This window comes from Scyliorhinus torazame, chromosome 13, assembly GCF_047496885.1.
Source record: "Scyliorhinus torazame isolate Kashiwa2021f chromosome 13, sScyTor2.1, whole genome shotgun sequence".
Lineage (NCBI taxonomy): Eukaryota > Metazoa > Chordata > Chondrichthyes > Carcharhiniformes > Scyliorhinidae > Scyliorhinus > Scyliorhinus torazame.
This window is the reverse complement of record NC_092719.1, coordinates 211,859,138-211,885,419: the sequence shown is the minus strand read 5'-3', so window position 1 is coordinate 211,885,419 and position 26,282 is coordinate 211,859,138. Positions and strand designations below refer to the sequence as shown.

The following is a 26,282-nucleotide window of genomic DNA, read 5'->3' as shown; positions in this document are numbered from 1 at the left end:
TCTGCTGCTATATGTGGCGGACCCAGTGGAGGGGATGCCTGAGATAATGCAGACACTCGGAGTTTGGAGAGTTCTCGGGATACAAATTGAACATGGGAAAGAGTGAACTATTTGTGATGCACCCCGGGGAACAGGGCAGGGGAATAGACGATCTGCCGCTGAGGAGAGTAGCAAGGGACTTTCGATATTCAGGGATTCAGGTGGCTAGGAACTGGGGAACCTTGCATAAACTTAACTTGACACGACAGGTAGAGCAGATGGAGGAGGACTTTAAAAGGTGGGACATGGTGCTCCTGTCATTGGCGGGTAGGGTACAGGCGGTCAAAATGGTGGTCTTCCCGAGGTTTCTTTTCATGTTTCAGTGCCTCCCCATACTGATTACAAAGGCCTTCTTCAAGAAAGTGGATAGGAGTATTATGAGCTTTGTGTGTGCTGGAAAGACCCCAAGGGTAAAGAGAGGGTTCCTGCAGCTTAGGAGGGACAGAGGAGGACTGGCACTGCCGAGTCTGAGTGATTACTATTGGGCCGCCAACGTGTCTATGATATGTAAGTGGATGAGGGAAGAAGAAGGAGCGGCGTGGAAAAGGCTGGAGATGGCGTCCTGTAGGGGAACAAGTTTAAAAGCACTGGCGACGGCGCCGTTACCGTTCTCCCCGAAAAAATACACCACAAACCCAGTGGTGGTGGCGACTTTGAAGATTTGGGGGCAGTGGAGACGACATAGGGGAGTGACGGGTGCCTCGGTGTGGTCCCCGATAAGGAACAATCACAGGTTCGTCCCGGGAAGGACAGATGGGGGATTCCAATCTTGGCAACGAGCAGGACTTGTGAAGCTGAACGACTTGTTCTTGGACGGGACGTTCGCGAGTCTGGGATCACTGGTAGAAAAATACGAGTTGCCACCTGGGAATGCCTTCCTGTATATGCAAGTGAGGGCATTTGCGAGGCAACAGGTGAGGGACTTTCCGCAGCTCCCGGCGCAGGGGATCCAGGACAGAGTGATTTCGGGGGCATGGGTCGGTGATGGTAAAGTGTCCGAGATATACAGGGAAATGAGAGACGAGGGGGAGACGATGGTAGAGGAGCTAAAGGGTAAATGGGAGGAGGAGCTGGGGGAAGAGATTGAGGAGGGGCTGTGGGCAGATGCCCTAAGTAGGGAAAATCTTCGTCCTCGTGTGCCAGGCTCAGCCTGATCCAATTCAAGGTTCTACACAGGGCGCATATGACGGGAGCAAGGCTGAGTAGATTTTTTGGAGTGGAGGATAGGTGTGGGAGGTGCGCGGGAAGCCCGGCGAACCACACCCACATGTTTTGGTCATGTCCGGTATTGCATGGGTTCTGGGTGGGTGTGGCAAGAGTGATCTCAAAGGTGGTGGGGGTCCGGGTCGAACCAAGCTGGGGGTTGGCTATATTTGGCGTTGCAGAAGAGCTGGGAGTGCAGGAGGCGAGAGAGGCCGATGTTTTGGCCTTTGCGCCCCTAGTAGCCCGGCGAAGGATTCTACTTATGTGGAAAGAAGCTAAACCCCCGGGCGTGGAGGCCTGGATAAACGACATGGCAGGGTTTATAAAATTGGAGCGAATAAAGTACGCACTAAGAGGTTCGGCTCAGGGGTTCACCAGGCGGTGGCAACCGTTCCTTGAGTATCTCGCAGAGTGATAAGGGAAAACAGGAAAGACAACAGCAGCAACCGGGGGGGGGGGGGGGGGGGGGCTGCATTTGGGTCCTTGGGGGATTTTTGTTTTTTTCCATGATAGTTGTTTAGATTTATTTTTTCAATGTTACTATTTCTTTTTCTGCACTTGTTGTTAGTTAATATATTGTTTAAATAACGGTCAATGTACATTTCGTTACAAAGTTGTAAAAATGGAAAATTCTTTTTGATCGAAAAACTTTAATAAAATATATATATTTAAAAAAATAATTCATCAGAACTGTTGTGTTCCTCCACAGAAATCCTGTCTATATCAGTTAACTGGTCCTCATAGTTCTGTAACACATGCATACCAGATGACTCTGGTTCCTCGTCATGTCTGTCTGCTCTGTCTAAATTAGAAAATTTGTAATCTGTACCCATTATCCTTGATGAATGTACCCTAACAGTTTGATTACCATGTTGCAAAATAATTGATTTGCCATCTATGCCTATGATCTTCCCTGGGCCTTTCCATTCATTAGAATTGTCTCTCTTATGGTATACCATGCCTCCTTGCTGAAAAACGGCATCTGATGGCCGTACGATATGTCTTAAAGCTCTGCGAATTCTTTCAGAGACTTCTGCTTCCAAAAAAGCTTTTCTACTGCTATGTAATGCATTTAAATGTTCAGCAAAACCAGAGCTAATTGTAGTCCCCTCCCAAGCTGGAGGCTGGTCATCCAAAATGGATAAAATTTTAGGATTTCTACCAAACACTAATTGATAAGGACTGCAGCCCCCAACCATCTGCAATGAATTCTTTGCATGTACTGCCCATGCTAAAGCTGAATTTAGCCTGCAATTTGGTCGATCTGCCAAAATTTTACGAAGCATGTCATCGATGACAGCATGATTTCTTTCACAGACACCATTACAAAATGGGCTTTCTGCAGCCGTATTCATAACTCTGATATTCATGTTTTCATACATATCCCGAAACTCATCATTAGCAAATTCTCCCCCATTGTCCCTCAGGAATTTTGCAGGTTTACCCATTCCTGTCCCTATCCATTTTTCCACGATTTGATCCAGAATTACTCTCTTTTCTTTACTTCGTACAATCGTTGATTGACTAAATCTGGTTGCTAAATCTGCAAAATGCAAAATAAATATATTATTTGCTTTATCCAAGATCTTCAGGTCCATGGCCACAATGTCGTTAAAATCCCTGGCCAAAGGTAAGGTTACTATTGGTCGTGCTGGTGTCCTTCTGTACGTCCTACAAACTTCACAGCGGTCACTAACCTGTTCTATCAGTTTAGTATAGTCATCATCCCTTACCCCAGCATCCTTTAATAAATTTTTCAGCCTCCGAGGAGACAAATGTGCAAATTGCCTATGCAGTTTTAATACTACAAGCTTTTTATCAGCTGAAGTGACATTTTCAACTGCCATTAACACATCCTTAACCACTCTACTTGAAATATTATTTGTCAGTAATGAAATACAATAGTGTCCCGACTGTGTAAATTGTAAGTCCACCGTCTTTCCAAAAACTGTTGCCTTATCTTGTTTCATATCCAGTTTCATGTGTGCTTTCTTCATCGACGGTCTGCTCAGAAGCAAAGGTATTGACACAACATCCGTGCTAATAAAATGATTCACTCCGGCAATATTGCAAGGGATCACCACTCTTTTCAGCGACTTCAGAGTATTATCATCCCCAAATCTGAAACTTGTGGAACTTTCAAATTCCTCAACCTTGTTACGATTTTCAGCATTCAAAGAGTCCAGGTAACATTTTAACCAGTCAATTCCACACACAGTAGATGTGCAACCACTGTCCAATACAGCACAGTTGAAGGATTCTGCAACCAACACCTTCATTACCGGCGTAAAACTGCCTGTCAATAGGACAATGCCTTCTTTCTGGTCACTATCTTTTTCCTCTTCTGACTCTTCCGTGTCATGTGTTGCTTCAAACACTCTATCATAATGAGTTGGACAGTTGAAAGCATAATGGTATTAAGAGTCACATTGAAAACATCAATTTATCATGCCCCGTGCATTTCTGGGGTTCATCTTCCTATTGTAGGTTCTAACTGGGTTTCTGTCTTCATAATTTCCTTGTCTCGGTCTCCTTCTATAGTCTTGAGCCCTGTTCATAGCCATATGATTTCGCCACCCTGTTAGTAGTGTATCTTCCATACTCTGCCTTATTGCAGGCTGACCTATTTGGGTCATCGGATTCGAATGTTTCCCCAGAAACGTTTGTAAAGCTTTTGTCATCTGTTCGAACAAGGTATCCTTATCAGTAAACTGAACTCCTGTCAAAACCAGGAGCCTATCCATGTTGCTCACTCTAGCACAGTCATGTAATTTAAAGGCCAACACAGACTGTGGAAATTCCAGGTTGTGTTTCTGCACCCTTTTATATAGTCTGCCAAATTCCATTATATAGTCTTCCATGGGGATATCCTCCATTTTCCGGAACTTATCAAAATCTGACCATGCTTCATACGCACTTAACAAGTCATCTTTCTTATAAATCTTATCCATATAATGTGATAAAGTCTCCAGACCTTCTTCTGGGTCTAACTCTTCCAATTCCAGCTCAGAAAGTACTTTGTTTCAGATTTTACGGCCATATGGTAGAGAAAGAGCCAATGCCATACCTTGTTTCCTCTTTCCCAAAGCAGTTACCTTAGTCCACAAAACTACTGCACTTCTCCATTGGTCGTACAATTCCCTTTCAGAAAATAAGGGAGGATAGTCATATCCAGCCATCTTTATCCTCGGTTCAGCCATATATCCCTTTTTTTTTCTTTTCTCACTCACTCCTTGGCTTGATCTGGAAAAGTTGTATCTTTCAACCCTTCACATTTACACAGCAACCATCCTCTGCTACCGATTGTTAAACGTTTTAGTTGCTGTGATATGAAGAGTCTAAAGTTCTGTTCCTTTTTCACAAACACACATTTATTTCATTCCAACAGCCTTTGTACAAAACTCTAACTATACATCACCTGACAGAGGCCACCTGAAGCCCCTTTACATATCAGTGTCAATTAATGGATACTTAACATAAATGAGACAACTAATTGCAGTGTCTCTTAACCCATTACTTAACACTCAACAGAAGTCTCTAACTTGTGCGTTTTCCACCCTGGAACCTCTAATCCCTGCACCTCCTTCATTTCCGTTGTACCAGGTTTGACATCCTGGATTTTCTTCCTTTTCTTCCCTGGAGCCTCGGGTTCCTGGATTCTCTCCATTTTTATCCCTGGACTCTCTAATCCTTCCATTACTTTCACTCTCTTTCCTGGAGCCGATGAATCTTCGGACACTTTCTTTCTCTTCAGACTCCTTGATTTCTTACTTTTTCCAAGCTGCTTCTCTCCAGACTCTGCTTTTTCATTTACTTTCACGGTTTTGTTCCCTGTGTGATGTTCACCTGTTGTTCAGATCCTAGGATGGTTGGCGTAGTGTTCACAAAGATCACAACTAGCTTTTACATTAAACAAAGCTAAAGATTTATTCACACTACTTAATTGAATTCGACTCTTACAATAACTATGATCTGTTCGCACTCACACTGTCTTTCCTTCAGTCTGTTCTCTAGCCTTCTCCTCACCTTCAACTCTCTCCCAGAAGGCTTAGCATTGATGCTTTATATAGTTCTGCATCTAGTTTCCTCTAGTGGTTGATTCAGACATAACATGAACCCTCAAAGTTCTGTACATTTCTCAGAATGTCACATCCTCCTTTCTTTGAGAAAAAAAAGAATATAAATTCTGTTTGTAATTTTTTTTAAATATAACACTCGTGAGAATGCATTATTATTATATTACGTTCAATAGCAAAAGTTAAATGTCATATCACTACAGTAATTACAGAGTAATAGTTACTACCATTCCATTATAAATTCAGTCTATTTGGCGACTTTCTTGTTCTCGATGATCTTCTTAGTGTACTTGTTGAAGTGGTCAAGTTGTTTTCCATGTTGTTTGGATTTCTTGTCAACAGTGAAGGATTTGGAAAGTCAATGTTGTGGAATATGGCATCCGGAGCAATAATATCAGGAGTTTGAAGTGGAACGTGATTCTTTATCTTGAAGAATGCTCTTCGATTCCTTAGAAACATTGTGCCATGTTCAGTTTGGACCAAATACGATCTTGGTGCTATCTGCCGTAATACCTTAGCAAAATGTGACCACCACCATTCTGACATCGTCTCTTTCTTGTAACAGCGGTAAAGGTTTGGTAAGCCTATTGTAGTAGGCTTCTGTTTTCCTTTTTGTAACCTTATTCTGTCATGTTCATCCATATCCGGAATTGTGATTTCTGGTAAAGTTGTACAAATTTTTCTTCCCATCAACATCTAGGCGGGCGACAAACCTAAAGACAATGGAGTAGCTCTGTACATTAACAGTGCTACCGAGAAATCTTTGTTGTCATCCAGGGCTTTGCAGAATAGCTTCTTCACTATTCCTACGCCTTTCTCTGCTTTTCCATTGGATTGGGAGTACAACGGACTTGATGTTGCATGGTGGAAGTTATAACCTTCTGCAAATTGTAACCATTCCCAGCTATTAAAGCAAGGACCATTGTCTGAGATAATGTTTAATGGAATTCCAAGTCGAGCAAAATCAGATTTTGGTGCTCTGAATACAGATCAAGTTGTTGAATCCGTGAACGTAATACCCTCAGGATAGTTAGAATAGTAGTCAATAATGACTAAATAGTCATGTCCTTTAAAATAGAAGAGGTCCGTACCAACTTTCAGCCATGAATGAGTGACTACTTCATTTTCTTCAAAGCTTTCTGTACATTGTGCGGATTGATGCATCTGACAAATGCTGCATTCCTGCACATGATTGTCCATATCCTTGTTGATCCCAGGCCAGTCGACAGATTGTCTTGCTCGTCTGTGACATTTTTCAATTCCTTGATACCCTTCATGTATCTGTCCCAAGATATCTTTCTGTAGGCAGGAGGGAATAACTATTCTGTCTCCTTTGAGGAATCCGTTAATCACAGTGAGGTCACCTTTGACACTACGAAAACTGGATCAACAGCCATTGGGACATCCTTCGCTCAGGTATTGGATTACCCTTTGGAGTGTAAAGTCCTTCGCTGTTTCTTCTCATATGAGACGGAGCTTGTTGTCAGACACTGGTAGCATTTCTGCAATAAATGAAGCTTGTGTTTCCACAATGTGTAATATTTCCGAAGTCGTGGCATCAACATTATTCGTAGCTCTTGATAACAACTATCAGCAACAACTATCGTATCTTAAAAATCTCAGCAAGTCTGGCAGCATCTGTAGGGAGAGAAAAGAGCTAATGTTTCGAGTCCGATGACTCTTTGTCAAAGCTTTGACAAAGAGTCATTGGACTCGAAACGTTAGCTCTTTTCTCCCCCTACAGATGCTGCCAGACTTGCTGAGATTTTCCAGCATTTTCTCTTTAGTTTCAGATTCCAGCATCCACAGTAATTTGCTTTTAACTATCGTATCTTTATAGCTTCATCATCATTGAGGATGTGGAGACATTTCGTCAAGGTCTTTCTTGATGATGTTGACCAAAGGTCTGTGATCAGTTTCAATTACAATGTGTGGTAAACCATACACATAGTCGTGAAATTTGGTGTTAAGAGACCAAGGCATTCTTTATCTCTCTGCACATAGCGTTGTTCTGTTGGGAGTCATCGAGTGAGACCCACGCGCTACTGGTTTCCACAGATCATGGTCATCTTGTTGAAGTAGGACTGCACCTATGCCTTGTTTGCTTGCATCCGTGGAGATTTTTGTTTCCCTTGTCGAGTTGTAAAACACTAACACTGGAGCGGTGGTCAGAGCTGTTTTCATGTCTTGCGTGTTCAGGTGTCCATGTAAAGTCAACATTCTTTCTGATGAGATTGCGCAGAGCCTTTGTTGTATTGGATAGGTTGGGAATGAATTTGCCCACAAAGTTAACAACACCGAGCATTCTCAGAATTACGTTTTCGTCAGTTTTGGCATTTCACCTATGGCATCGATTTTGTTTTGATCCGATTGAATTCCTTCCTGCGATATGATATCGCCTAAAGATTTCAGTTTGTGGATCCCAAATTGACTATTGTCATGACTGAGTTTCAATCCATAGTGATGAACCCTGTTGAGCACTTTCTTGAGCCTATCACAGTGTTCCTCTGGAGTAGTAGACGAGATGATTACGTCATGAACATTTACTCTGACACCAGATATCCCTTCGATCATGGTTTCCATTGAACGATGAAAATTTCAGATGTAGATATGATCCTGAAATGTAACCTATTGAAACAATATCTACCAAAAGGCGTGTTGAAGGTAGCGAGCTTTCTGCTTTGATTGTCATGCCTTAGTTGCCAAAATCCTTTCGAGATATCTAATTTTGTGAAAAACTTGGCATTAGCCATCTCTGATGTGATCTCTTCTCTCTTGGGAGTGGGATAGTGTTCCCTCTTAATATCATTATTCAGGTCTTTAGGATCTTTGCATATTCTTAGTTCTCCATTAGGTTTGCGTACGCATACCATCGAACTGACCCAGTCCATTGGTTTTGTCTCCTTGGAAATGATGTCTGACTGCTGCATTCGGTCAAGATCAGTCTTGAGGCCATCTCTCAATGGAGCTGGCACTCTTCTGGGCGCATGTATTTCAGGCTTGGCATCCTTTTTCAGTTGGATACTGTATGTAAACGGTAGGGTGCCCATTCCAGAGAATACATGGTCACATTTACCCAAAATTTGTTCCAATTTCAACTTTAAGCGTGACATTTGAATTATTGGTTGCGTGTATCCTTTTAACCAAGTTACGTTTGCTGCAATCATCCACCTCAAGTAGTGATGATTTGTCATTTTCTACCATTTCGAAGTCTATTGGCATGCTGATGTCACCATTCTGAACGCTGAGACAGCAGGAACCTCTTGTGGCTATGGCATTGCCATTATAGTCAGTCAATCGACAGGTTGATTTCTTTATCTGTGGTTTGCTATGCACTTGTCTGAAATCCTTTTCTGTTATTAAATTTGCATGTGCACCTGTATCTAGTTTAAATGGAATTTCAGACCCATTTATATCGGGTTGTACAGTCCACTCTTGAATAATTTTGGAGAGCTGATATATCGGCTTATTTTTACAGTCCAGAGCACTGACCCTAGTAATCGCATCGACCATGAAAGTATCTTTCAGTGCATATTGGGAGGAATCGACATTATCAGTTAAGACTATTTTTTTCTGTTCCTTCACCTTCCTTTAATCGTTGTGGGATCTTTTTAATTTATTTGCTTCTGAAGCTGTTGCGAAATGGCACTGTGCTGGACAGATTTTTCTTTGCTGTGGGCGTGGCCACAGCGCATGCACATGATTACGTTCATGACGTCACTCTCAAAACGGCTGCCAGCTGTTGTACGCAGTTTTCTGTGCTGCGACACAGCATCAATGGCAACGGCCAGGTTTCCCGACTTTGCGCCTTTTTCATTTGCCCTGAACTCTGCATATTCAAAGGTTGCTTGTTCACTGGCTTTGCACATATTAATCGCTACATCTAGCAGCAAAATCGGTTGTGTCAGCATTTTATCTCGCAAACGTTCATCATTAATTCCAAAGACAATTTGATCGCAAAGCATTGAATCAGCAATGGAGGAGAATTGCCATTTCTCTGCCCAAGTCTCCAACCTATCTATGTCCTGCTGTATCCTCTGGAAATCCTCAACACTATCTGACACTCCACCAACAATGGTGTCATCTGCGAACTTACTAATCAGACCAACTACATTTTCCAAATCGTTTATGTATACTACAAACAACAGAGGCCCCAGCACAGATCCCTGTGGAACACCACTAGTCACAACCTTCCATTGAGAAAAACACCCTTCTACTGCTACCCTCTTCCTTCTGTGATTGAGCCAGTTCTGTATCCATCTTACCACCTCACCTCTGATCCCATGTGACTTCACTTTTGTACCAGTCTTCCATGAGACACCTTGTCAAAGTCTTCATTGAAGTCCATGTAAACAACATCCACCGCCCTCCCCTCATCAATCGTCATTGTCACCTTCTGAAAAAACTTGATCAAGTTAGTGAGACACGGCCTCCCCTTCACAAACCATGCTGTCTATCGCTAATGAGTCCATTTGTTTCCAATTGGGTATAAATCCTGACCCTGAGAATTCTCTCCAGTAATTTACCTATTACCGACGTGAGGTTCACCGACCTATAGTTTCCAGGATTATCCCTGCTTTCTTTCTTAAACAAGAGGATGAGCACAGAAGCAAGGATTGTCTTACAAGGATATATTGGGTCGACTGGGCCGATATTGACTGGAGTTTAGAGAAATGAGAGGCTATCTAATTGGCAGGGCTGATCTGACTATGCAGAGATGGTGCTTCCTTTGGCTGGGAGGAGTCTAAAACAAGGGGTCACAATGTCAGGATATCATGACGGCCATTTAGGACTGAGATGAGGAGCAATTTCTTCACTCGGAGGGTGGTGAACCTGTGGAATTTTCTACACAGAAGGCTGTGGAGGCCAAGTCACTGAATATAATTGGAAAAGGTAATAGATAGATTTTGGACTCTAAAGGTGTTAAGGGGTAAGGGGAGAGTGTGGGACTATGGCGTCGAGACAGAGAATCAGCCATGATCATATTGAATGCCGGAACAGGCTCGAAGGGCCGAATGGTCTAATCCTGCTCCTATTTTCTATGTTTCTCCGGTAAGGGCTTATGTATAACCAACAAGGTTGGCCCTCCAGCGCAGTACTGAGAAAGCGCTGCACAGTGAGGGCAGGATTTTCCACGTCCTCACGGCATGGTTCGTGGCAGTGGCGGTATCTTCTCGTGTTGCTATCATTAGGTTTTCTCATTATTCGTACCCTCCGCAACCAGGGATCACCTTTGGCGAGACTGGAAGATCCTGCTTGCAGGAACTGCCGGAAAATGTCAACCACCATCGTTTGGATGGTTCCACGTTGCCAACTGAAATAAATGCAAAAGATCCCATGGCCCATGTTTTGAAGAAGTGTCTGTGAGTTATCCCTTATGTCCTTAATCAACAACACAAAAAAGATTATCTTGTCATTTTCATATAGGTGTTTGTGGAATCTTACTGTGTAAAAATTGGTTACCCGGTTCCCTACATTCCAACAATGACTACTGTAAAGATGCACTTTCACAGACTTCATTTGTGAACACTAAAGGTATTTATTAATTAGAATTATACAACAATCTCATGGCTGCAGGAAGCTCCCAAAATGTCTCTGCAAAGGAGCTTTTCTCACCACACTCTGAGTCCTGATTGGTCTCAGAGGCCATGTGACCATTACTCTGCTGTGTTGCCCTTAAAGAGGCAATCACCACAAGTACATTTCAAAACATACTGCATTGTACTTTAAGTGTCCAGTGGGTGTTAGCAGAACTTGTTAGCAAGTGTCACCCCCGACAATCATTGCCTTAGCCCTCACTTTGTTTTGAGACACTCTTTGAAAGTTCCGATTCCCCAAGAGGATTAGGGTACCTGCAAAATACTGCGACCTGGACATTACATCAAATAGGTCCCAAGCCAGGTTGTGTAGGATTAAACGAGACACCAATCCTTTCCTTGATAATAGGTTTATTTATAGATTGCAGCATTGCATTCTATCCACCACATCTGTGTCCCAGCAGTCTCTCTTTATAAGTGCTTAAGGTGCTCAACTAAACAATGACCTTCACCTGTTTAGCATAGTAATATAATTAACATACTATTAACTCATTAAAGCAGTAGAATCCTCTTATCAGAGCAACGGGTAAGATGAACACAGTCTACCACACATTTGGGAGCTTCATCTCAATTATCCTTATCGTTCTTCCCTTACCTGCGAGCTTTTCAACTTCATCCTTCCTGGATTCCTGTCCATGTCCTTCCTCAGGGATGTTTGGAATGTTATGGAATAATTCACAAATAAGTTTGTAATCACGTTGGCTGAGTGTTTTGCCTTTAAACAACTTTGTTTTGAGTTTCTGTAATTCCTTGTGCCGCTGCTTCACAAATTCTCTTTTCAGATCACTGAGGGTTGTTTGTGGTGCAGTTTTCATATCGAGGCACAGGTAATCAAGATTCTGGAATTGTCTCCGTTTTTTTAAGATTGGGAGCATATCGTCAATGGCAAACCCTGATAAATAGAAAAAAAGGCAGGAAAAACACTCACTGCAGACTCAAAAATATTGAAATGAAATGAAATGAAATGAAAACCACTTATTGTCACAAGTAGGCTTCCAATGAAGTTACTGTGAAAAGCCCCTAGTCGCCACATTCCGGCGCCTGTTCAGAGAGGCTGTTACGGGAATCAAACCGTGCTGCTGGCCTGCCTTGGTCTGCTTTCAAAGCCAGCGATTTAGCCCTGTGTATTGACGTAAATATTCTGATTTAAGAGCTAAAGCTGATGGGAGGGCCATGGTGAACAAGAACCAAAGGAGCTTTTACTAAGAACATAAAAACTAGGTGCCAAGGTAACCCAGCCATTCCCTCAGGCCTGCTTTGTCACTCAGTAAGTTTGCGGTTGTTTCCCCACCTCAGCTGCACGTCCCAACACTCTCCGAATGGCCTCCTCCTGCTTCTATGTTTCTATTTATCCCTCGATTCCCTTTGTGACCACAAATATGTTGTGTCTCTCTTGAATATACCCAACGGCTGAGCAACCTTAGCTCGCTGGGATAAAGGCAGCACGGTAGCACAGTGGTTAGCACTGTTGCTTCACAGCGCCAGGGTCCCAGGTTCGATTCCCGCTTGGGTCACTGTCTGTGCGGAGTCTGCATGTTCTCTCTGTGTCTGCTGTGTTTCCTCTGGGTGCTCCGGTTTCCCCCCACTAGTCCCGAAAGACGTGCTGTTAGGTGAATTGGGCATTCTGAATTCTCCCTCGGTGTACCCTAACAGGCGGTGGAATGTGGTGACTAGGGTTTTTTTCACAGTATTGCGGTGTTTATGTAAGCCTACTTGTGACAATAATAAAGATTATTATTATAAAGAATTCCAAAGATTCACAATACTTTGACTGAAATAACAGCTCCTCTCCTGAGTCCCAAATGACCAAGTCCTTATTCTGATCCCCTTGTTCTAGATGCCTGAGAGAAGGGAAGCATGATAAATATATATATCGCAAGGGAAACTCATAAATAGTATGTAAATCATTGAGAATTTAATGAACTCAACCGGATAACATCTGATCTATTGACTTTAATGGAACATGCTGAGTGTAGCACCATTCATTTTACTCGGAAAATTGAGACTTGTATTTTGCAATATATTGTAATTATTTGTAAACTTAAATATTCAAAACTATGCAATGAGTTTTTTATTTTATACTTTATTTTTATTCTCATGATTGCTGATAGCTATGTTTTATTTGTATTGTCATCACAATTCAGCAGCTGCTGCGATTACTTTTCAATAACCAATTATCTATTTTTCCATCTATCTATCTTTCTGTCATCAATCCCCATTATAATTTCTCCTGTCTCTGCCTCTAAGGGGCCCACGTATATTCTCACTAATGCATTCCTTTTTACATCCTTATTGGAGCTTTATTAATCTGTTTTCATGTCTCTCGCTAATTTACTCTCACCCTATTTTCTCCTTTGTTTTCAATTCATTTGTATTGTCATCATCATAGAATCCCTACGATGCAGAAGGAGGCCATTCAGCCCATCAAGCCTGCACCGACTCTGAAAGAGCACCAACCTAGGCCTCTGCCCCCCCTTCCCCCCTCCCCGGCCCTATCCCTGTAACCTCCGCTAACCGTTGGACACTAAGGGGTAATCTAACATGACCAATCCATCTAACCTGCACATCGTTCATCCTTTGCTGAATCTTGGAATCTTCCTAATCCTCAGGTTTGTTACTCGGATGGGGCCGGTTTAGCTCAGTTGGCTGGACTGCTGGTTTGTGATGCAGAGACAAAGCCAACATCGCAGGTTCAATTCCTGTACCGGCTGTGCTAAACCGGCCCCCTCTGAAGGCCCTGTCACAACCTCCACAGGTCTTATGAATACAAACTCCCCCATTAAAGGGGGTGGGAAAGCTAAACCATGTATAGCTAAACGTCTGTATGAAGTCAGCCAGTTTGGGTACCACATAGAGGAGAGACCCGGCTGGGATCTTCTGTGCCATGTAAATAATAGTTATTGTAATAAAACTTTCTTTCTTTCTACAACTTGGTGTGGATTCCCTTTGAGGTCTACTAAAGCCCCTTCTCAACCCCACCTCTCGCCTGAGGTGTGGTGACCCTCAGGTTAAATCACCACCCGCCAGCTCTCCCCCCTCAAAGGGGAAAGCAGCCTTTGGTCATCTGGACTATGACGACTTTACTTTTACTTACTTACCCTCGTGATAAAAATATACAACTAAGGCTAGAGGGGGTGACTTTCAAATCGGAACTGAATTACTTTAGCATGCTTTGCCCTCTAATCATATACGTCTCAAGACTATATTTTAGCTTTTTCTGCAACACAGGAGATCGACTAAGCCTGGTGATAAGAGAAACAAGAAGAATGGTGGGGCGAGAGAGACAGAGGCCTGAGCAGATGGGAGGAGAACAAACCTACAGATCGGAAGCAAGGGGAGAAAATGTTCAGGTGCTTTATCCATCTCATTGAACAAGAATTGGCAGAGCAATGCCTTTGCCCTTGAAATTATGCTGTGGAATTCTGAAACGGTTTTCTCCCTGCTAGTCTCACGGGGTCCAAATCCTGGAACTCCCTTCATAACTGGGTTGTGGTGTAACCCTGCCAGATGGACTGTAGCCAAGACCTTCTCAAGCATAATAGGAGCCACAGATTCTGGCCTTGCCAATAATGCTCACATCCTGTCAAACGGGTCAAGTAACGACAAGAGGAAATTTTGCAGGAATGTGTCACCCGTCCATGCATCCTGTCTGGCTGTATCACAGCCTGGTATGGCAACTGTTCGGCCCAAGACCGTAAGAAACTACAGAGAGTCATGAACACAGCCCAGTCCGTCACGCAAACCCGCCTCCCATCCATTGACTCTGTCTACACCTCCCACTGCCTTGGGAATACGGGCAGCTAATGAAAGACCCCTCCCACCCGGGATATTCTCTCTTCCAAATTCTTCCATCAGGCAGCAGATACAAAAGTCTGAAAACACGAACGAACAGATTCAAAAACAGCTTCTTCCCCGCTGTTGCCAGACTCCTAAATGACCGTCTTATGGACTGATCTGATCTCTTCACACATCTTCTCTACTGAGTAGTACTACACTCCGTATGCTTCACCCGATGCCTGTGTCTATGTATTTACATTGTGTATTTTATGTTTGCCCAATGTTTTATTTTCCTGTATGGAACGATCTGTCTGGACTGTACACAGGACAACACTTTTCACTGTACCTCGGTACAAGTGACAGTAAACAAATCCAATCCAATCCTTTACAAATGAGCTTCTGATTCTTAATGCAGTAACCTCTTAAATTAAACTTTCTCCCACTCAGAAATGTGGGTATTTTGCCACTGAAATTGACAAGAGTTAAATCACTGTAGGTTGACACAGAAGGTTGACAAAACGCTGGGGAGGCAGTGTTGTAATGGTACAGTCACTGGTCTAGTATTCCAGAGACCCTGAGTAATGCTCTAGAAGCCTGGATTTCAATCCCACCCTGGCAGATGGTAAAATCAGAATTCAATAAGATATCTGGAATTAAAAATCTAATGATGAGGGAAGGCAATCTGCCATCTTACCAAGTCTGGCCTACATGTGACTCCAGACACACAGAAACATGGTTGACTGGTAAATGCCCTCTGAGATGATTTGGGGTGGGCTATAAATGGTGACTGGGCCAGCAACAACGGCATCCCATGAACTAATTGTTTTAAAAACATTTTTAGACACTGACAAAGTAAGAGTCGGTGCCTAACTGTCAATGCAAAGAACATGTTTGCACTGCCAGGGTAGCAGAGCACTGCCCAGCCCAGCCATAACTCTGATTAGCTGGGGGCTACAATGACTCTGACTCTACCTGTCCTGCTGTCTTCTGGGATCTTTGAACATGTATCTCAAGGGCTATCTGGTCCTCTGTACTTCCTAGTGTCCTGCCATTCATTGTGTATTCCCTTGCCCTGTTAGTCCACCCAAAATGCATCACTCTATCACGCCAGAATAACTTGTGGACTGCAGCGGTTCAAAAACAGCTCACCACCCCCTTCTCAAGGGCAATTAAGGTTGGGCATTAAATGCTGGCTTACCCAGTGATGCCCACATGAATGAATATTATTCAATGGGGGTGATTCTCCGGTGCCACTAGCCCCAGAGCAAGCGAGAATATGCAAACTCCTCTTTCAATTCATTTGAATGTAATTATCAGGCATGAAGCCCAATTCACTCGCCCCCTGGGATGCACTCGCCCCAACCCCAGTCAGGAGTCACATGGGCATGTGACCTGGTGCCTTGGACCTTGATGGGGGGCAAATAGGTGAGTACCCTCTCTACAAGTAACTCCGGGATGGCGTTTGTGTGGTGAGTCCCCCTCTGTAGCTCTGAAAATTCTTAAACTTTCAGCAGGTCAAGTTGTAGTATTAAAGTCTTCCCTGTGATGTGTTGGAACCCTTTGATGTCTCTCTCAGCATGTCAAGTTCAAAACTGTCTGACAAAGGTAAAAGTGTTCCCTTTGATGTGCTTTTTTCACAGTCATTCCCGATTAACTTTCACAAACCTCTAAGCATGCTGAGAAGCCTAAAAGCTTTGAACTGCTTTGTTTACATTCCATTTCACGGCCCATTACCTTTTACAAGCCTCTTGATTGACAGGTCCAAGCGACTTCAAAGGAGGGATTAGCATTGTTTGTGTCTATATCTCTTCACGGTCTATTAACTCAAAAGTGCCCGGGCAGCACGGTGGCACAGTGGTTAGCACTGCTGCCTCATGCCACCGAGGTTCCAGGTTCCATTCCAGCCTTGGGCCACAGGGAGTTTGCACATTCTCCCTGTGTTTGCATGGGTTTCACCCCCACAACCCAAAGATGTCCATGGTAGGTGGATTGGCCACGCTAAATTGCCCCTTAATTGGAAAAAATGAATTGGATATTCTAAATTTTTTTTTTAAGCTCTGAAGTTGAGCAGGTGTTCTTTCTAGCTGCATTTTTTTTGAAGAGGCTACCTCTTTAGAGCTTCCTACCTGCTCTAGGTACACAAATTCCATCCCGGGAAAGACCCACAACCTGAGACCCTCCAGCCCAGCCCGAAGATAATGTTGTGGAGGAGAATGCTGAGCCCCAGGCTAATAGAATAGATGGCATTGAGGTACGTAGGGAAGAGGTGTTGGCAATTCTGGACAGGCTGAAAATAGATAAGTCCCCGGGACCTGATGGGATTTATCCTAGGATTCTCTGGGAGGCCAGGGAAGAGATTGCTGGACCTTTGGCTTTGATTTTTATGTCATCATTGGCTACAGGAATAGTGCCAGTGGACTGGAGGACAGCAAATGTGGTCCCTTTGTTCAAAAAGGGGAGCAGAGACAACCCCGGCAACTATAGACCGGTGAGCCTCACGTCTGTAGTGGGTAAAGTCTTGGAGGGGATTATAAGAGACAAGATTTATAATCATCTAGATAGGAATAATATGATCAGGGATAGTCAGCATGGCTTTGTGAAGGGTAGGTCATGCCTCACAAACCTTATTGAGTTCTTTGAGAAGGTGACTGAACAGGTAGACGAGGGTAGAGCAGTTGATGTGGTGTATATGGATTTCAGCAAAGCGTTTGATAAGGTTCCCCACGGTAGGCTATTGCAAAAAATACGGAGGCTGGGGATTGAGGGCGATTTAGAGATGTGGATCAGAAATTGGCTAGCTGAAAGAAGACAGAGGGTGGTGGTTGATGGGAAATGTTCAGAATGGAGTACAGTCACAAGTGGAGTACCACAAGGATCTGTTCTGGGGCCGTTGCTGTTTGTCATTTTTATCAATGACCTAGAGGAAGGCGCAGAAGGGTGGGTGAGTACATTTGCAGACGATACTAAAGTCGGTGGTGTTGTCGATAGTGTGGAAGGATGTAGCAGGTTACAGAGGGATATAGATAAGCTGCAGAGCTGGGCTGAGAGGTGGCAAATGGAGTTTAATGTAGAGAAGTGTGAGGTGATTCACTTTGGAAGGAATAACAGGAATGCGGAATATTTGGCTAATGGTAAAGTTCTTGAAAGTGTGGATGAGCAGAGGGATCTAGGTGTCCATGTACATAGATCCCTGAAAGTTGCCACCCAGGTTGATAGGGTTGTGAAGAAGGCCTATGGAGTGTTGGCCTTTATTGGTAGAGGGATTGAGTTCCGGAGTCGGGAGGTCATGTTGCAGCTGTACAGAACTCTGGTACGGCCGCATTTGGAGTATTGCGTACAGTTCTGGTCACCGCATTATAGGAAGGACGTGGAGGCTTTGGAGCGGGTGCAGAGGAGATTTACCAGGATGTTGCCTGGTATGGAGGGAAAATCTTATGAGGAAAGGCTGATGGACTTGAGGTTGTTTTCGTTGGAGAGAAGAAGGTTAAGAGGAGACTTAATAGAGGCATACAAAATGATCAGGGGGTTGGATAGGGTGGACAGTGAGAGCCTTCTCCCGCGGATGGATATGGCTGGCACGAGGGGACATAGCTTTAAACTGAGGGGTAATAGATATAGGACAGAGGTCAGAGGTAGGTTCTTTATGCAAAGAGTAGTGAGGCCGTGGAATGCCCTACCTGCTACAATAGTGAACTCGCCAACATTGAGGGCATTTAAAAGTTTATTGGATAAACATATGGATGATAATGGCATAGTGTAGGTTAGATGGCTTTTGTTTCGGTGCAACATTGTGGGCCGAAGGGCCTGTACTGCGCTGTATTGTTCTATGTTCTATGTACCCCCGAATCTCACTTCCCGTGAAGGATCCCTCTCGGCAACTCTCAGTAAGTGTATAGAGTGCTCATTGCCTTGGCACCCCTCATAGTCCGTGGCACAATGTTGTCACTGTTAAGAGGCAGGGCCTGAAGGGGAGAGGGGAGTGGGGTGATGGGCCAACAGGGGAACTGAGGGGAAGCCTGAAGGGAGGGACTGAGTGGGGGACTAAAGGGAGGAGAGACCAGAATGGGGACTGAATAGTAGGGCCTGAAGGGGGGAATGAGGGGGGCCTGAAGGAGGAGTCATGAAGGGGTACTGAGGGGGGGGGGGGGAGACCTGAAGTGGTGGACTGAGGCAGAAGTGCTGAAGGAGGTAGGAGGCTGAAGGGGGGGCTGTAAGTGGGAGACATTTGGTGAGTCCGTAAAGGAAAATCGCTCATTTAAGGGAGGGGGCTTGCCAGTGTTTCAGGCGTGGGGGGTCCCTTGCCAGTGATTTTGGAGGGGACCTTAACAGCGATTCGGGGGCGGGAGGCCATTGCCTGCAATTATGGAGGATGGGGGACTTGCTAGCCATTCCGAGGGGGATGTGGGGGGGGGGGGGGGAGGTCTGCAATGTTATTCTGACACTGGGGTGCCCTTTAAAAACCCCACCCCGATTTCTGAAGAGAGGGACCCATCAGCAAGTTTCGGCCCCTCCCCTCTCAAGGCCAGCGCAAAACCCACCCCTCTCCAAAAAAGTTTCAAAGTGTCATTGACTAGCACGTCAGCAGTGCTGCCAGCAAAAATGGGAAATCACTCCAGCTTTCCCACTGGAGTCAGCGCGTGGTTGTTGGTCGGGAGTATCGAGGCCATTATCTCGTGTATGAAGTTAAGAAAATTCTACGGTAGTATGCAGTTATAGCCAACATTATTGTTTGAAAAACATCACTTGACCACGATCCAGTTTCCTGTCCTATAACCCTGGTCCTCTCAGTGCTGCTCCTTTCTCATAGCATTGATCGTGACCCTTGATGTCCTTTCCATGAGTGTATATGGAAAACAGGAAGCAGATTCACTATAACCCATTTTCCACCATTGCAGGAAGTCATGGCCTGTCCACTTATGCCTCAATTTTATTAACTGGACTCTGAGTCAGCACTTGACTAAATGTCTTTTGAAAATTTGTGCGATCACCATCCACTGCACTTGTTTTCTCAATGTTACCTCAAAGGCTTCTATTCCATGAGAGTCAGAATGGCTAAATGTCCAAAATTAACCCACAGGTTTCTGGTATCCTTTAGTATCTTTTTATCGTAAATGTGAAGCCTTCAATAATCCCCAAGTGGTCCTACACCTTGCAGGTTTTATGACACAGTGGGTAGCGTCCCTGCCTCTGAGCTAGAAGCTCCCGGTTCGAGTCCCACCCCAGGACTTGATGACCAAGGAAGGTGTGTTCATAATGCGGCCAAAGAGGTCGAGTGTCAACCTGTAAAATCCTTCAAACATACCAATGGCTGGCGGTAAGAGTGGGGGAGACTCCTGGTCAGTCACGCTTGATGTGGGGTGGAGTCCCTCAAGCATTAAGCTCCTGGTGACAGGCTAGTGACCTGTTCCGGGTATTACTAGCTCTGGAAACAGGTGAAAGTCTGCCTTAGTGCACACTAGTTGTGGGAAGAGAATTGGAATAACAGGCCTTACTCTTTATTTAGAACATAAGAACATAAGAGCAAAAGAACGTAAGAACATAAGAATGTAAGAAATAGGAGCAGGAGTAGGCCATCTGGCCCCCAAGCCTGCTCTGCCATTCAATGAGATCATGGCTGATCTTTTGTGGACTCAGCTCCACTTTCCGGCCCGAACACCATAACCCTTAATCCCTTTATTCTTCAAAAAACTATCTATCTTTATCTTAAAAACATTTAATGAAGGAGCCTCTACTGCTTCACTGGGCAAGGAATTCTATAGATTCACAACCCTTTGGGTTAAGAAGTTCCTCCTAAGCTCAGTGCTAAATCTACTTCCCCTTATTTTGAGGCTATGCCCCCTAGTTCTGCTTTCACCCGCCAGTGGAAACAACCTGCCCGCATCTATCCTATCTATTCCCTTCATAATTTAATATGTTTCTATAAGATCCCCCTCATCCTTCTAAATTTCAACAAGTACAGTCCCAGTCTACTCAACCTCTCCTCGTAATCCAACCCCCTCAGCTCTGGGATTAACCTAGTGAATCTCCTCTGCACACCCTCCAGCGCCAGTACTTCCTTTCTCTGGTAAGGAGACCAAAACTGAACACAATATTCCAGGTGTGGCCTCACTAACACCTTATACAATTGCAGCATAACCTCCCTAGTCTTAAACTCCATCCCTCTAGCAATGAAGGACAAAACTCCATTTGCCTTCTTAGTCACCTGTTGCACCTGTAAACCAACTTTTTGCGACTCATGCACTCGCACACCCAGGTCTCTCTGCACAGCAGCATGTTTTAATATTTTATCATTTAAATAATAATCCCTTCACCAAAATTGATAACCTCACATTTGTCAACACTGTATTCCATCTGCCAGACCCTAGCCCATTCACTTAACCTATCCAAATCCCTCTGCAGACTTCCGGTATCCTCTGCACGTTTTGCTTTGCCACTCATCTTAGTGTCGTCTGCAAACTTGGACACATTGCACTTGGTCCCCAACTCCAAATCATCTATGTAAATTGTAAACAATTGTGGGCCCAACACTGATCCCTGAGGGACACCACTAGCTACTGATTGCCAACCAGAGAAACACCCATTAATCCCCACTCTTTGCTTTCTATTAATTAACCAATCCTCTATCCATGCTACTACTTTCCCCTTAATGCCATGCATCTTTATCTTATGCAGCGACCTTGTCAAAAGCTTTCTGGAAATCCAGATATACCACATCCATTGGCTCTCCGTTATCTATCGCACTGGTAATGTCCTCAAAAAATTCCACTAAATTAGTTAGGCACGACCTGCCCTTTATGAACCTATGCTGCGTCTGCCCAATGGGACAATTTTCATCCAGATGCCTCACGATTTCTTCCTTGATGATAGATTCCAGCATCTTCCCTACTACCGAAGTTAGGCTAACTGGCCTATAATTACCCGCTTTCTGCCTACCTCCTTTTTTAAACAGTGGTGTCACGTTTGCTAATTTCCAATCCACCGAGGCCACCCCAGAGTTTAGTGAATTTTGGAAAATTAGCACTACTGCATTTGCAATTTCCCAGCCATCACTTTTAGCACTCTGGGATGCATTCAATCAGGGCCAGGAGACTTGTCTACCTTTATCCCCATTAGCTTGCCCATCACTACCTCCTTCGTGATAACAATCATCTCAAGGTCCTCACCTGTCATAGCCTCATTTCCATCAGTCACTGGCATGTTATTTGTGTCTTCCACTGTGAAGACCAACCCAAAAAACCTGTTCAGTTCCTCAGCCATTTCCTCATCTCCCATTATTAAATCTCCCTTTTCATCCTCTAAAGGACCAATATTTACCTCAGCCACTCTTTTTTTGTTTTATATATTTGTAGAAACTTTTACTATCTGTTTTTATATTCTGAGCAGGTTTACTCTCATAATCTATCTTACTCCTCTTTATAGCTTTTTTAGTAGCTTTCTGTTGCCCCCTAAATATTTCTCAGTCCTCTAGTCTCCCACTAATCTTTGCCACTTTGTATGCTTTTTCCTTCAGTTTGATACTCTCCCTTATTTCCTTAGATATCCACGGTCAATTTTCCCTCTTTCTACCGTCCTTCCTTTTTGAACCTTATCTGACGGATGTTTTTCATTCTTTCTCTTGGCCCATCTGATCTCCTCATCACACTGTCAAAATGTCTCATTAATATCTTCTGTATGGTTAGCCCTAGTTGGATAATTTATCCCCTTTAGGTTTTAGTGTAATTCAATTCTTTTTAAATTCTTTCATTGAATATGGACATCACTGGTAAGGCCGACGTAAGTTGCTCATCCCGAATTGCCCTTGATCTGAACGACTTGCAAAGCCTTAGTTACAAGTCAACTACGTTCTGTGGGTCTGGAGTCGCATGGAGGCCTATCCCCCCACCCCCCCCAGACCGCTAGTGTTTGAATTACTAGCCCAGTGACATTACCACTATGTCACAGTCTCCCCACCCCTCATTGCCATTTGTAATGTTAAAGGAGCTACACAAATGGCAAGTTATTGTTGAGGTGGAAAGTAGTGATACAGTGGGGTTAGCACACGCCAGGGACCCAGGTTCAATTCCAGCCTTGGGTGGCTGTGTGAAGTTTGCAAGTTCTCCCCGTGGCTGCGCAGGTTTCCTCCGGGTGCTCCGATTTCCTCCCACAATCCAAAGACATGCAGGTTATGTGGCTTGGCCGTGCTAAAAGAAAATGACCCCTTAGTGCCCATAGGTTAGATGGGGTTGCGGCGATAGGGCGGGGGAATGGGCCTAGGTCAGGTGCTCTTTCAGAGGGTCGGTGCAGACTTGATGGGTCAAATGGCCTCCTTCTGCACTGTAGGGGTTCACTAAATCTATGGGGAGGTGTCGAATAGATATTCTAGAATCCAGATAGATTCAGTTGAAATGGGATGCTGGACTTTCTTCATTCAAAGCTACCTTTCAAAACTGTAAAGTTTGACCTTTCCAATAATAATAATAATCTTTATTATTATTAATAATAATAATAATATTAATTGTTTATTGTCATAAGTAGGCTTCAATTAAGTTAACGGTGAAAAGACCCTATTTGCCACATTCCAGCGCCTATTCGTGGAGGCTGGAACAGGAATTGAACCCGTGCTGCTGGCCTTGTTCTGCATTACAAGCCAGTTGTTTAGCCTGCTAAACTAGACCCTTATTGTCCCAAGCAGGCTTACATTAACACTGCAATGAAGTTACTGTGAAAAACCCCGAGTCGCCACATTCCGGCATCTGTTCGGTACATGGGAGGGAGAATTCAGAATGTCCAAATTAGCTAACAAGCACATCTTTCGGGACTTGTGGGAAGAAGCTGGAACACCCGGAGGAAACGCACTCGGGGAGAATGTACAGACTCCGCACAGTGACCCAAGTTGGGAATCAAACCTGGAACCCTGGAGCTGTGAAGCAGCAGTGCTAACCACTGTGCTATGGTGCCACCGCTGGGCCTTGCTGCCTTTACTTCTGTGACTCAAAGCTTCCCACAGACCTACCTCCTGAAAAGAATTCCAGTGCACCTCTGTAGGATCCACCTTCGAAATAGTTGGTGAAAGAAAGCTTCGGCGTCATTATCTTGTTCGATGATAGCACTTCCATTATCGCATCCTGCAGCTTCTGGTGTAAAGGAGGGAGCTGTTTTATCCCTTCAGGTCCACCTTTTTCAAACTGCAGGCTAAAATTCAACAGAGCGGAGTATGACAGTGCTTGCAGACGGAAATCTATACATCCTGATGCAATTTTCAGAATTTTAGACTCCATAGAATTAACAATGTTTAGAAATTTAAAACGTTTTTTGATTTCAGCTTTGAATAATTCTTCGAATAGCTTGTCAAGGTCTTTATTAGCTTCTTTCTGGACATCAAGAACATCTGCGATAATAACTTTAATATTAAAACCTGTAGATGGAAGCAAAAATGACACTTTAATAGCATGAATTACTGCACAACAAACGACTCCCCCTTTACTTAGGGCAGCACGGTAGCATTGTGGATAGCACAATTGCTTCACAACTCCAGGGTCCCAGGTTCGATTTCGGCTTGGGTCACTGTCTGTGCGGAGTCTGCACATCCTCCCCGTGTGTGTGTGGGTTTCCTCTGGGTGCTCCTGTTTCCTCCCACAGTCCAAAGATGTGCAGGTTAGGTGGATTGGCCATGATAAATTGCCCTTAGGTGTCCAAAAATTGCCCTTAGTGTTGGGTGGGTTTACGGGGATAGGGTGGAGGTGTTGACCTTGGGTAGGGTGCTCTTTCCAAGAGCCGGTGCAGACTCAATGGGCCGAATGGCCTCCTTCTGCACTGTAAATGCTATGATACTCCTTTTTTATCCTCGGATAACAGGGCATATTTTCTTTTCTAGACCTGCACCGGGTTCCCGACTGACCCGTTTCTCCCTCTTAAGATGAAGGGACTGAACTGCTTTCCAAACACTTTACCAGCGGAGGCCCACCTCCTGGCAGAGTGGAGATTGTACTACTCAGTCACCAGATTTAGGGTCACCTGATCAAGTTGCACGAAGGTGCAACTTCATCAGAGTACAGCAACGCTGAGCGCTTAACTCTGGGAATTTGGCGAGTGAGGGACTTTGATGGAGTGTGGAAAGAGGTGCTGTCTGCCCGTTTGACAAAGAAGAGATCCGAGAGAGGGAGCTAAAGGTAGTGAGACCTGAGAGATGATCCTCAGAGGTGAGCAGGAAGATGATTGGTGAGTTTTCGGTTTTTATCTTCTCTCCCTAAACTGTGACTGTAGTTTAAACCAGTACTGGCGAAATAAAAGTTAAATTCCATTCCAAAAATCACTGAGTGACACGGTGGCGCAGCGGTTAGCACTGTTGCCTCACGGCATCAAGGACCCGGGTTCCATCCCTACCCCGGGTCACTGTCTGCGTGGAGTTTGCACATTCTCCATATGGCGTGAGTCTCACCCCCACAACCCAAAGATGTGCAGGGTAGGTGGATTGGCCATGCTAAATTGCCCCTTAATTGAAAAAATAATAATAATTGGGTACTCTAATAAAAAACTACAAAAATCACTGAGTAATATTTATAAACCTGGAACCTATTAAGGTGACTAAAACAAAAGAAAGATGTCAGAGCAGGCTGAAGTGTTGCAGCTGTAGCATGTTGGCTTTGATGGACACTTCTGGGATCCATGGCAACCACATCTGCCATAGATACCTGCGGCTTGAAAAACCTTGACTCAGCGTTGATGAACGGGAGTCTGAGGGAAGGGGAAGATTAGCTGGACAGAAGGCAGTCATACCCCTTAGGTTAGTTAGTTGAGATTTGTTCTGTGGTCAGGGACAGGAGGGCGAGGCAGGTATCAGAATCCAGAAGGAAGCAATGGAGGGGCTCGACCCCAGTAATTGTCCAAATGTTTTGAGGTTCCTGCGGCTGGTGTAGATGAGAGCAGCTGCAAAGAGGTTCAGAAAACTGGCCACGGTACCAGGAGGCAGGGAGTAGAGGAAGTAAAATGCAGTTGTAGTAGGTGACAATATAGTTAGGGAAATAGATACTGTCCTCTGCAGCCAAGCCCTGAAGGCTCTGTCAGTGTTCAGGAAATGTCTAGGGACTGGAGAGGAATTTGGAGCACAGGGGGGGGGGGAGAAGAATCGAGTCGTTGTGGTCCACATGGATACTAACGATATAGGTAGAACAATGTTCGTGAGCAGCCAGGGGCAAAATTAAAAATCTGAATCCCAATCATAATATCCGCCAGATGACTTCTGGTGACGGCGGGCGGGAGGCAGCCACTCGTTGGAGGGCTCCCGCTCGGGAATAGAATTTTCGGGGTTTTAATGCCCGGTCCCAGGGGCAACTGATGCTGAAAAAGTTGTAGGAAGACACAGTGAGGAGAAATGTCCACGTTTGCGAAAAGAACGGTCGTGAAAAAGGGGGCTAATGAAAGTCTGCCGGTGAGTGGAAAAGTCGGCGCGGCAACTGTAAGGAAAGCGTAGGCTGGGGCGTTGGGGGAGGCTGCGATGCTCACGGCAGAAGGAATGACCAAGGTGATGGCCGTGGAACTTGAAAAACAGTTCACAAAGCACATGGAAGCAATGAAGAAGTAGATGGGGGCGGTATTGAAAGTAAAGCGTTTG

The 26,282-nt window shown here is 44.5% G+C and overlaps 2 protein-coding genes across 3 annotated transcripts in view; one reads left to right on the top strand and one right to left on the bottom strand.

Moving 5' to 3' along the window:
• Positions 1–15,165, top strand: part of LOC140388597 (uncharacterized) — a 76,554-nt gene extending 61,389 nt beyond the window's left edge. The window contains exon 2 of the transcript XR_011934227.1: positions 14,144–15,165. The gene's annotated coding sequence lies outside the window, so the exon portion shown is untranslated. The remainder of the gene's footprint in view (positions 1–14,143) is intronic.
• LOC140388596 (uncharacterized) overlaps positions 1–26,282 on the bottom strand; it is a 102,603-nt gene that overhangs the window by 17,232 nt on the left and 59,089 nt on the right. For both annotated transcript variants that reach the window (XM_072473027.1, XM_072473029.1), the window contains exons 6-7: positions 23,685–24,086; positions 11,511–11,807 (exon numbers count right to left, since the gene is read on the bottom strand). In XM_072473027.1, coding sequence (XP_072329128.1) covers positions 11,511–11,807; positions 23,685–24,086 — 699 coding nt within the window. The remainder of the gene's footprint in view (positions 1–11,510; positions 11,808–23,684; positions 24,087–26,282) is intronic.